The sequence below is a fragment of the Bison bison genome, unplaced genomic scaffold (genome assembly GCF_000754665.1).
Source record: "Bison bison bison isolate TAMUID 2011002044 unplaced genomic scaffold, Bison_UMD1.0 scf7180017864061, whole genome shotgun sequence".
Lineage (NCBI taxonomy): Eukaryota > Metazoa > Chordata > Mammalia > Artiodactyla > Bovidae > Bison > Bison bison.
In genome coordinates, this window is record NW_011494633.1 from 6575973 (window position 1) to 6589114 (window position 13142).

General features: G+C 39.2%; 1 protein-coding gene across 3 annotated transcripts in view; it reads left to right on the top strand.

Annotated features, from left to right (window-relative positions):
• UNC79 (unc-79 homolog (C. elegans)) overlaps positions 1 to 13142 on the top strand; it is a 286801-nt gene that overhangs the window by 38669 nt on the left and 234990 nt on the right. For all 3 annotated transcript variants that reach the window (XM_010836213.1, XM_010836214.1, XM_010836215.1), the window contains exon 2: positions 10463 to 10583. In XM_010836213.1, coding sequence (XP_010834515.1) covers positions 10463 to 10583 — 121 coding nt within the window. The remainder of the gene's footprint in view (positions 1 to 10462; positions 10584 to 13142) is intronic.

The window sequence follows — 13142 nt, forward strand, 5'->3', positions numbered from 1 at the left end:
CCTCTCCTGTCTGCTGAAAGTGCCAGATAAAGTTTGCCTCCCGGAACTAAAACTGACTGAAGATTATACACGTAAGTATAAGAATATTTGGAAGAATTAACAATGAGATTTGTGATATATGACATCCTTTTGCTTTTGAGGGGAGAGTTGACTGTTTTGGCTCTCAAAATATGTGTGTCCTTTCCTGTCACCCTTTATTTGTTTCTTTTATGAAGTTTTGGTTTCAGTTCAAGAGGATGACCTTCCTCAAAGAAGGATGATCATTCTTAGATTATGAATTTGCAAAGAACTCTGGTTCCTCGTTAGAACTCCCAAGCCATGTGCTGTTGCATTGTTCTCCCCACATCTCTATTTCTGAATATGTTTCTTATTAGCTGTATATATTCTTTAAAAAGGACGAGTTTCTGGATATAGAACTGGATTTCAGTACCAACTGCAGATACTATATTGTCTGTGTATGTGGATGTGTGTGGATGTGTATAGGGGATTATGCTTGATTTTGTCGATGAAAGATCACTGCTGTATTTTCCTTACTCTATAGATCATTCTGTTTTGAGAGACAGAGTATTGGCTTGGGAAGGCGGATGGAGAAGGATCTCACATGTAATTGCTAATTTTAGCAATTTATTATCTACTATGTGCTAGTCATTGTGCTAAGTAGTTTATATATGTAATATTTAAAAATCTTATATCAACCCTGTGAGAGCTATCATTATCCCCATTTTATAGGTTACGAAATTGAGGCTCAGAGTCTTAGAAGAGGCAGTGAGTCAGTAATTATAGCATTTAGTAATGAGTGCTATCACAGAAGGAAGCCCTGTGTGCTGTGAAAGTGCTGATAAGATCATTTAATGCAGCTTGTGGTAGGGAGGATTAGTTATCTACAGCAGAAGTGGTTATAGTTGATATTTGGAATTCTTGGGAGGTGGTCAGTCAGGGAAGCATGGGTTGCATTTCTGTAGAGAGAATAGCATGTGAAAACCCATGACAGGATGAGAGCATCGTGAGTTGGAGTTTTTGCACATCAGTATGGCTGAAGTATGGTTCATAGGGAAGAAACGGGAGATGGAGCTTGACAGATGAGTAGGAATTGATTCACCCTGGACTCCATGTGCTAAGTTAATTATCTGGATTTCGACTAGCAGGAAATGAGGAAGATTTTGCATGTTGGAAAGATCACTCTGTCATGTTAAAAAAGAATCAGAAAAGAATCAGTCTAGACATGATGGCAATAATCTAAGAAAGAAATATTCAGGCTTGAATTCAGGTGATTTCAGTGTAGATGGAGAAGAGAGTTGATTTTAGAGATTATTTCTAGATAGAACCAATTGGATCAAGCAGTTGAATCTATTGGACACAAGAAACACCTTGAGAGGCTCAAAAATAGTAAGTTAAGACAGATCTGTAGGGTGATTAACGAGAGTGTCTGATTCCTTACTGATCCTCTAATCATGAGAAGAAATGAAAAAGGAACCAGGCATAATTTTTACTTTAACCATTGAGGTGAATATTTATAGCAATCCAAATTTGTGAAGTATGTCCAAATACTCCGTATTTGTATCTGTCATTTTTCAATGAAAGGTGAAATTGAAAAGAAGATGAATAGTTTCAAAGGAAGCAATGACATCAAATCCATAAAGTCTTAGACTTTATGTAATGGAAGAGAAAATCAATGAAAAATAAGATGAAATTAGAATATATGCTTTCAGATGTACAACATAAATAATCAACTTTTGCAAAGAATGTGGATGTATTATTTTAATTTCTCATTTGACAAAAACAGAACAAGACAAAAAAGCAAACAAGAACCCCTGAAGCTTAGAGATATTAAATGGTTGACTGAGGTCACACCTAGCTGTAGGTGAGAATTCACTGCATCCTAGAGCTTTCTGCAGGACACTGTGATGATTCCGCCTCATGTACCCGGCATGTTAGGGTCCAAGTCATGAAGAATAAAAGAAGTGGCTCCTTTGAAGAAAAGAAATGAGCAAATACTGCCAAAACAGTGAAGAACCTATGAAAATCTTGGGAATATATAAAGTGAAATGATTGTTTGGAGTTCTATGAAATGAACAATGAGGGGAAAATAAATCAGGAAGAAGTGTTCTTTATTATTTACATGTTGTACAATTTTTTTTTCTGGAACTTGCTTATTTGTATGTGGGAGACGTAGGTTTGATCCTTGGGTTGGGAAGATCCCCTGGAGGAGGGCATGGCAACCTATTCAGTATTCTTGCCTGGAGAATCCCCATGGACAGAGGAGCTTGGCAGGCTGAAGTCCATGCGGCTGCAAAGAGTTGGACACGACTGAGCAACTAAGCACAGCACATAAATGATACTAGAATTTTAAGGAATTTATTTAAAGGATATTGATACAATATAGCTGACATTTAAAATTTTAACTCATTTCAACCCTGTGTTAAGGTGACCATCTTTTTGTGCCCAGAGTTGTAAGAAGTTCTAAGGGCATTACAAATGAGATATATATATATGAGTTCTGTCCTCAACAATCTCAAGGGAAACTAGATGTGCAAACATGAAACTAATTTAGAACCATCCAGAACAGTTTATTACCAGTGATCAATTAATATAATAAAGTGGCAAAATTTTTGAGGCCGATGGTGAGTGCTTTGAGTCGTCAGGAAGGGAAGGAAGAGATAAGTGTCTGGAGTCAGTCAGAAGGCTTTTTAAATGGAATGATTCTTAAGATGGGTCTTCAAGAATTAAAGGGGTTTAGTTTTTCAAGGAGGAAAGTCTGGGGCTAGTGAAGTAAGCAAGTTTCATTTCATGTTTCCTAAAAAAATAAACAGATTTAATCTAATATTTCATCTGTTCACTCTAATATAACTTAGTGGAATACTGGAAACAACTTAATGTCAAAAAATAAAATAGGGGAAGTGTCAAAATGTCATGCCCTATCATATTTAATAATTATACATCGTTAAACTAGTAAAAATAATAAAGGAACAGTGTGACATGGTGGGGAAGCCTGACTTGCAACCAGTTAAACTGTTAGTTCTACTACTTACTGACTCAGTGGTAAAGAACCCACCCGCCAGCTCAGGAAATGCAGAAGACACAGGTTTGATCCCTAGGTCTGGAAGATCTGGAGGAGGAAATGGCAACACTCCAGTATTCCTGCCTGGGAAAATTTCATGGACAGAGGAGCCTGGCGGTCTATAATCCACAGGGTCACAAAAGAGTCAAACACGACTTAGCAACTAAACAACAAGATACACATATACTTCAGTTCAGTTGCTCAGTCGTGTCCGACTCTTTGCCACCCCATGGAGTGCAGCACGTCAGGCTTCCCTGTCTATCACCAACTCCTGGAGCTTGCTCAAACTCATGTTCATCGAGTCGGTGATGCCAGCCAACCATCTCATCCTCTGTAGTCCGCTTCTCCTTCTGCTTTCAATCTTTCCCAGCATCAGGGTCTTTTCCAATGAGTCAGTTCTTCACATCAGGTGGCCAAAGTATTGGAGTTTCAGCTTCAGCATCAGTCCTTCCAATGAATATTCAGGATTGATTTCCTTTAGGACTGACTGGTTGGATCTCCTTGCAGTCCAAGGGACTCTCAAATTTTCTACAACACCACAACTCAAAAGCATCAACATATACACTATTGGTATGTAAAGAGATACTGTCTTTCTGAAGGGAAATGTCTCAATTCTTACATAAAGCTTTAAAATGAGTATTTCCTGTTGACTCAGCAATTCTACAGTTAAAAACTTATTCTAAGGAAAAAAGATGTGTGTACACATTTAAAAAGATATTCTTTGCAGTATTGAATAGAATAGTAAAAATAACCCCATATTTCACAAATAGATGATTGCTAAAATAAATTATGGTTCACTTACATAAAGAACAATTACAAAGCTATTAAAATGCTGATGTAGAAATGTATTTCTGATATAGAAAGTAAGGAAAGAAGATTCTAAAACTATATACAGTATAACTTCATTTTTGTAAGTGTATGTTTATGCAGAGAAAATTTTCTGGAAGGATAATATACCCAAACTGTTGTCTCTGAATAGTGGGCCATTAGGTGATTTTTATCTTCTTCATTGTACTTACCCAAATCTTTTACTTTTATGGTAATAAGCATAGATAATTAAAAATTTAAAAGTATGAATGGATCATTACTTAAAATACTTAGAGACATAAAAAAATGATTAAGATTTAAAGAAAAACACGTTGTTTATTTTTGTTAAAGTATTTTTATACCAATCCCTAAAATGAATGACTGAATTTTGCTTCTGTGGCTTTTTCTTTCAAAATGTAGCACTTTTCAAGATGTTAGGGACAGGATGAATCGTGAAGAAGCAGAGAGCAGAGATTAGACTCATGTTTGCCTGGATGAAAATCATCACTTTTTAGGCTCCCCTTTCTTGTTTTCTTCATTTTCATCACTGTTTTAAGTGTTGGCTTCCTTGGCTGTTTTCATAAAGAAACTTTAACTCAGTTAGCCTCTGCAAACAGCCGCTTTGTGCCTCCCTCTTGCTCTTCCTTTCACTCTTACTGCTGCTGCTAAGTCGCTGCAGTCGTGTCCAACTAGCACCCAGCAAATTCAGCACTCACTAGTTACTAGTCACGGGGCATATACAGTGGTGAACAAGAGACATAGTTCTCAGAGTCTACTGTCCACTTGGGAGAGATAGTCAAGATAGTCAGCAGTCACCCAAGTAATTAAATATTTAAGAATTGTGCTAACTACTGTGAAAAAAAATAAGGTGTTGTGAGAGAGGAAAATGGGGGTGGAGTAGAGGGAATCAATTTCGACACAAGATCTTCATGGGTAAGTGACATTTAAAGTCAGCCTTGAGGCATAAGAAGATGTTAGACAAAATGTGGAAGGAAAACCATGGTAAGTAGAGGGTTAGGGTTAGATTGTAAAGATTTTCAGGCAAAAAATATCTTTGTGTGTTAAAGAAACTGGGGCAAAAGTCAGTATGCCTGGCCCTTCTGGTATGACAGCCTGGAAGATAAACAAGGGCCTGGTTAAGGGTTTTGGATTTTATTCTGAGGGCAATGGACAGCCTCTGAGAGATTTGCATGAAGCAGTTTATAGTTTTTAAAATAATTCTTTGGCTCCTCAGAGGAAAAAGAACTGGAGAGAGGCAAGAAACAGAAAGGTGAATACGGAGGCTTTGAGAATTGATCAGGAGATGATGGTGCCCAGTGGTGATAGTGAAGATAAGGAACAGAAGACAGATGGAGGTGTATTTTAGTAGTCACATTGATAGGACTTGGTGGCAGATTGATTAGGAGTAGGGGACAGGGAATAGGAGCTGTTGATTACGCTTTGCTGGGGTGACTTGGTGGATTACATGGATGGTGGTGAAGGAAGGGATAAGGGTTCAGCGTTGCATGTTTTACTGTGCAGTATCCGTAAGAGAAATTGAATAGATAAGATCTATTACTCAGAAGAATGACCTATCTGGGATGGAGATATGCTTTTAAGAGTCATTGGTACAGACAGTGCTTTAAGGCCTTTGGATGGAGGGAATTGTGGAGAGAATATTGAGAGAGGAACGGAGAATCTGATTCCTAAGGAATTCCAACATTTTAGCATCAAGTAATAGGGCAGGTGGCAGGGATACATCAGGGTGGCAGGAGAAGACTAAGAGAATGTGGTTGTCAGGGAAACCAATGGGAGGTTTTCAAGGAAGGAGGCATTGGCTGAATGTGCTGAAAGGCCTAGTTAAAGGATGATTGGAAAAGGAGGGAGATGGGAGGGAGGTTCAAGGGGGGGGGACGTATGTATACCTGTGGCTGATTCATGATGATGTTTGGCAGAAACCAACAGAATTCTGTTAAAGCAGTTATCCTTCAACTAAAAAATAAATAAATTTAAAAAAAAGCAAGTGCCTGTTGGATTTGGCAACATGGAGGCTCTAGATGATGGTGGGAAAAGCAGATTCAGTGCAGTGGCACAGGTGGAAGCCAGACTGGAATGAGTAGAAGTAAGAATAAAAAGCTCTGGAGAGATGAGAGAGTGTACACAACTCTTTATCATCTTAGTTCTGAAGCGAGGCCAACAGCTGGAAGGGATTGTCAAGTCAAGGGAGAGTTTTTTGGTTTCCTTTTGACAAGGGAGATTTTAAAGTTTATTTGAATGGTATGGACATGATTTAGTAGGGAGGGAGAAATTAATGATGTAGGGGAGACGACTGATGAGTGGAGGGCATTCGTGGTGGGATTGATGTTGAATGTGTACTAGAGTTACTATGCTAAGTTATCGACATAGTAAGTGATTTATTATTCACAATAGCCCCGTGAAGTTGGTATGATTATTCCCATTTTACAGATGAGGAAACTGGGATTGAGTAGAGAGAGAACCAAATTCTTAGTCCAGAACTGTTTGATTTCAGAACTCAGACTCTTAGCATTTGCCTCTGCTCTAGAGGTCCACAGCCTCCAGGATCTAATGCCTGATGATCTGAGGTGGAGCTGATGTTATCGTTACAGAACTAAAGTGCACAATAAATGTAACTCACTTGAATTATCCCGGAACCGTCCCCCCACCCCGGTCCATGGAAAAATTGTCTTCCATAAAACCAGTCCCTGGTGCTAAAAAGGTTGGGGACCACTGCTCTTAGAGGACTTCCTCTAACATGGTATTTTAGTCAACTTGCCAGGGCTGTCATAACGAAGCATCACAGACAGGATGGTGTGCATGACAGAAATTAATTTTCTTGCCTCCTGGAGGCCAGAAGTCCAAGACCAAGGTGTTGACAGGTTTGGTTTCTCCTGAGGACTGTCTCCTTGGCTTGCAAATGGCTGTCTTTTCATTGTGTCCTCATATGGCCCTTTCTCTGTGCACACACATATCTGGTGTCTCTCCTGGGCTCTCATCTCTTCTTCTTATAAAGACACCAGTCGGCTTGGATGAGAGCCCACATTAAGAGCCTCATTTTAATTTAATTACCTCTTTAAAGGCCTTATTTCCAAGTACAGTGACATTTTGAGATTAGGACTTCAACATGTGAATTCTGGGAGACAAAATTCCATCCAAAGCAGATGGGTTCTGTTTTCTTAAAGTGTAAGGAAAAGAGTGGGCCTGGGGGCTAATTTTGAAAAGTGTGGGGAGGACTGAAATAGAGATTGAAGAGGATGAAAGGGGGAGCTTTCTAGAGAAGTGTAACCCCAGGGTCAGGTGAGACTAGAGATGATTTGTTTACATCCAACAACCCAATTATCTAAGATTCTGCAGCAAAATTCAGGCTGCAGCTGCTAAGTCACTTCAGTTGTGTCCGACTCTGTGCAACCCCATAGATGGCAGCCCATCAGGCTCCCCAGCCCTGGGATTTTCCAGGCAAGAACACTGGAGTGGGTTGCCATTTCCTTCTCCAATGCATGAAAGTGAAAAGTCAAAGTGAAGTCGCTCAGTCGTATCCGACTCTTAGTGACCCCATGGACTGCAGCCTACCAGGCTCCTCCATCCATGGGATTTTCCAGGCAAGAGTACTGGAGTTGGGTGCCATTGCCTTCTCCGAATATTCAGGCACACAGGTGGAATAAAGTATATGAAATCTGAGCTGCCACGTGGCTACTGTTATTTCAGCCAAACGGCCATCTTTTGTGTGCACAGTTTGAACGTAAATGAGTTTCACTTACATTCTGAGCACAATTACAAATTGCTGTATGTCAGGGACCTTTCTGGCTGTTCTCAAATAGTAGAAAACATGAAAGTTAAATAATCTATAATTGCTAAGGTTTTGTTGCATTCACCAATGAGCAAATTAGCTTGAACATTTTGCCAACTGGTTCTGTTAAAAAAAATTGTCTTTAATGATTAGTTATCATTATTTTTGTTCTTTCTCTCCCCCTTCTTTCTTCCTGTTTTTCCCCGTCTTCACTCATCAATTTATTGAATACCTACTAGTTGTCTGGCATTAGGGGTAAAAGGAGTCCATAATCGAGTATGGGAGACAGGTATATACGCAATAGAACCTCAAGTGATAGTGCTGTAATTAAAGTAATAATTCGTTTGTTCATTTAACCTGCAAATATATTGAGTGTCTGTTAAGAGCCAAGCACTGTGTTCGGCTTGGGATAGAGACAGGAGTAAGGTAAAATTTTTACCGTCAAGAAATTTACAACCTGATACAGAAAAATAAACAGGTAAGTATACAAAAGCAATACAACGGAATGCCTATAAAATGTTAAAAGATCTCAGGGAAAGGAGTGACTCTGTCTATGCATTCCTTTGCATGTTTGGTTACCCATTGAAAAGAGTCATTGCTGCATTTTAATGAAAGGAACTGTAAAAAGCATATGCATTCATTTCACATTTTTGAATGCTGGCTGTCATTGTGTAGTGAAAGTTTTGTAGTTCCTGAATAACAAGCAAGCTTTGACTTGGGAGATCTATAACTTTTCTCCTCATTTAGCTTATTGTCCCAAACCTGCACTATCAACACCTTTTTAAGGCGATAGAATGATTAATGATATTCCTGAAATACTCGACAGAAACCTGCTGAATGTTAAGACTTGATAAGTCAGAGTAGCAAAGCGTTACTGTGATGGTGGGTGTGGAGAAAGCATCTGCTGGCCTAGCAAATGTCTGATTCTTGAAACTCAGAACTATGTATTAATGTAGGGGTTCCCTGTAATTTTTTTAAAAAAGATGATGAAAAGATGATGATCAAAAAGACTGAGAAGAAAATGGATTTTTGTAAATTATGTAATTGAAACCCTTCCACTATCATCTATTTTTACTGTATCTCAGGAAAAAAAAAACTTACAACCAAATACTTATTGGGGTTAATTGAGACAATGGATATAAACTTGTTGCTTTTTTCAGAGGTGATGTGTTATATAAACTCAAGGTGCTATTTGCAATGTAGACAATTTTGTGGGAAAATGTTAGCCATATTATGGAAATAGTGCAGATAGGAGAAGGAAGAAGAGGCAAATCTGATAAATGGTATATGAGATTTAGGATGAATGATTAATCCAACTGCAGCTGAAGATTGCTTTGATGTCATGCAATGAACATGCACAATCTGCATATCGACTTCACTCCAGATGGTGTTCAAGAGTATGTCATAGTGGAAAGAGCCTTGGATGGGAGTCAGGGTCTGTAAGTTCTAGTCTAGCTCAGCTGCTAACTACCAATGTGCCTTGTTTTCCCCACCTTTAACATTACGTGGTTATGGGAAAAGATCTCTAAGATCCTTCTAGTTCTATTTCATCATTCTGTGATTCTACGTCCCATGCCTATCAAAAGCATTTGACTTTCTTCAAGTTGCTGAAGCCAGCATTTCAGTTAGAATGCATCCAGGAGCTTGTTTCCATGGGCTGTTGGGAACCGCAAGGCCTTGCTTCTCCAGCACTTGATATGTCTTCTGTTAACTGCTGACAGTGAGCCATACCATCTAAAAGGCCCCTTGGGTAGCCTTAAAGATTGAAAGGACAGTGGACACTGTTGAGAGCTCTGTGGAAGAGGAGACCTGAGAGACGTTGATCATCATGGCCCCTTGGGATTTGCAAAGAGGAATGACTAGAACTGGGCCATTCACGGCAGCCAGGTCAAAGGTCAGGTCAGGAATGTGGACAATGCTGATGACTCCAGGTAGGTCTAGGAGGGTAAATAAGCCTATTTAGTCCCTCCTGAGTCTTGAGAAGATCTGGGCTGCCAAGCTCAGAAAGCTATGAGGAAGTCTCCTGATTCATGAAATTCCTTGGAAGAAAAATGTGACATTCCTTTTTTGTAATTTATTATCATCCAATTATTGTATTCTTACTAGTACTCACCAAGTTAATCTACTTTAACAATTCTCACAGTTCAAACATTGCTACACACTTTATGATCACTTATTGAGTTATAAATCCGGTTTTTATTGACGGTATTGTGCAGTGGATTCCCTATGTTTTAGGATTTTTAGTGTTGTTCAAAGACATTTGAGTTTTCTCTAGTTTTAGTTAAGTATAATTCTTGGGCATTCCGGGCAGCTCAGCTGATAAAGAATCCACCTGCAATGCAGGAGACCCCAGTTCAATTCCTGGGAAGTTCCCCTGGAGAAGGGATAGGCTACCCACTCCAGTATTCATGGGCTTCCCTGGTGGCTCAGATGGTAAAGAATCCACCTGCAATGTGGGAGGGAGACCTTCTTCAATGTGAGAGAACTTCTCTGGTGGCAGATATATATCCACTATTATTTTGCTAATAATAGGCTAACGGGGATGATTATAAGATGATTTGGAGTATTGCCTTTCTTAGTTATAAAAAGTAATGGCTAATTTGTGAATAGAATGTTAAGCCAGATAACTAAAAATAATTTTGTGTGCTGAATACAATTACAAGTAATTAAAGGGCTTTTATAACTGTCTCCATCATAGAATTCCAGTAAAAATGTACATATTTTTCTTAAGATACTGATTAAATTCCTGTGCTGCATGCCTAATACGTATTACAAGATGATTCTTCTTCTTCTTCTTTTTTGCTTTTATCTAGTTGCTTCCAAGATCCGGTACTTGCAGGAATATCATAACCGGGTCCTCCACAACATTTATCCTGTACCTTCAGGAACAGATATTGCAAACACCCTGAAATACTTTTCTCAGACCTTGTTAAGGTAAGCTTTAAAATATCCTGTACTTTGAAAGAATTCTTAGGTAGTTCTGCTGAATTGATTGGGACTTAAATTTTTATTGAGCTGAAAGTTTTAAAGGGCTTTATGTTTTCTAGTGCTCTGCCAGAAGAGTCTGAACTCAAGCTTTCTGGGTGTGTATATAGCAGATGAGATCAGAGGCCTAAGTGAAATAAATGGCTACTGCCTGCTTTCCTCAGTTGAACATCTTTTCAAGAGATTCATATGGTGATGCAAGTTATGTTTGCCACTAATATAGAGTGGGATTAAAAGGAGAACCTATATTGCTTATAATGAAGAACAGAAAACACTAATGGTCTTAAAGAAAATCAGAATTACGAAGCATTTTAAGTTCATTAGCAGTATTTCCTATTTCTCAGAGTATCATTTATGATGATACAATTATTTTTAATCCGTGTAACACTTCAAGTGTTCAATATGCTTTACAATCTACATGAAGGACAGGAACAAAACCATGGCAGCCCTTTTTCTATTGTCTGCTTTGACTATAAGGTAGAGACAGGAGGAACCCATCTGCCTCACAATTCTTAATAGGGAAACAACAAAACAACAATGGCTAGTCATGTCCAACCCTTTGGGACCCCATGGACTGTACCCTGCCAGGCACCTCTGTCTGCAATTCTCTAGGCAAGGATACTGGAGTGGGTTGCCATTCTGTCCTCCAGGGGATCTTCCTGACCCAGGGATAGAACCCAGGTCCTCCCACATTGTGGGCAGATTCTTTACCATCTGAGCCACCAGGGAAGCCAGGGAAGCACTAGGGAAAACAGGCAGGCAAAGGTGAGCCTTTCAGGTAAAGACTTAGTTGTCGGGGACATAATATCGAAGAGATGAGAGATTAGATCCTAAAGCTTGGTCTCTCTCATTATTATGATCTTCATGCTCCAAATCTGATTTGGGAAATGTTTCTTTCAGGTCTATTAAGAGCAAAAGTTTTGTAGGACATGTATTAGGGAAAGGCTACCATCTCAGAAAAGCCATCATGGCACTGGATTTCCCAGAAGTTTGAGGCAAAGCCTCTGGGGGCTGAGAAGGTTGCGGGAGTGGAGGGGTGGGGATGAACACTGTAGAAAGAAGCCTTACTGGGTCAAGTCAGCTTCTAGTCTTCAGTGCCCCGATCTCTGTGTTCTTCTTTGAAATGTCTCTTCTTTAGCATCCTTAGTGTCCCTGTGCTGTGTTAAATGGATTCTGTTTATCAGATTTGTAGATTTCTTACTTGCATAGTAAGTTTAGGACCTTGTTACAGACATTTCTCTTCCAATGGCAGTGGAGTAATTAGCTCAGTTTTCACAGTAATAATCAGATAAGGTTGTGCACCAAAGCATCTGATTCTGTTCTCTTAAATTCTCCTTTTGTCTTTGAGGTCAGGGTTCTCAATGGGAAACACTTTCCTTTATCACAAATTATGAAAGCTCTCTAAGTGAGAGACACTTTTCAGTAGGAAGCAAATTCTGAATTCCATTTGCAAAGAAACTGTGACATCCTATTTGGCACTTCAAAGCTTGCTGCTTAGGTCTTAGTCACGGTGCCAAAAAATTAAGAAATTTAGCATATTGAAGTCATTTTGCAAGACATGAGGATTCTATTTTCTTGAGTAAGGGATAATTAGAATATGATCATGGATAGTAACATTTTAATGGTGAAACTGGTATTAAAACAGTTTGTTCAAGTGGCTATTGAAAAAGATTCAATAAAACTGAGTCCCTCAAAGGGAGACAACATCAACAATCACTGCAAATGGTAGTACTAATCCATTAGCTCTTATTATTATAGCTGTATTTATATAGCTATTATTATCACAGCAATATTATAATACACAATAGTAATCATATGTTAAGTACTGTTCTAAGCACTTTACATCTCATTTAACCCCTCATAATAATTCTATGAAAGAAGTATACTATTATAGCCATTCTACATATAATGACATAGTGGTTAAATAAATTGCTCCAAGTTACATATCTGGCAAACACTGGAACTAGGATTTGACCCTGGGACTCCTAAGCCACAGTATACGCTTTGAACAGTTACGCTATGCTTCTTCTCCTTATTATTGCTAGCTATCATATTCCAGTGGTACTTCTTTAGTAAAAACTTGGTTTGGCCTTTGGGAATGCTGGCATCCATTCAGTTCAGTTCAGTTCAATTGCTCAGTCGTGTCCGACTCTTTGCGACCCCATGAACCACAGCATGCCAGGCCTCCCTGTCCATCAGTAAGTCCTGGAGTCCACCCAAACCCATGTTGATTGAGTCAGTGATGCCATCCAACCATCTCATCCTATGTTGTCCCCTTCTCCTCCTGCCCTCAATCTTTCCCAGCATCGGGTCTTTTCAAATGAGTCAGCTCTTCGCATCAGGTGGCCAAAGTATTGGAGTTTCAGCTTCAACATCAGTCCCTCCAGTGAACACCCAGGACTGATCTCCTTTAGGATGGACTGGTTGGATCTCCTTGCAGTCCAAGGGACTCTCAAGAGTCTTCTCCAACAACACCACAGTTCAAAAGCATCAATTCTTCGGCACTAA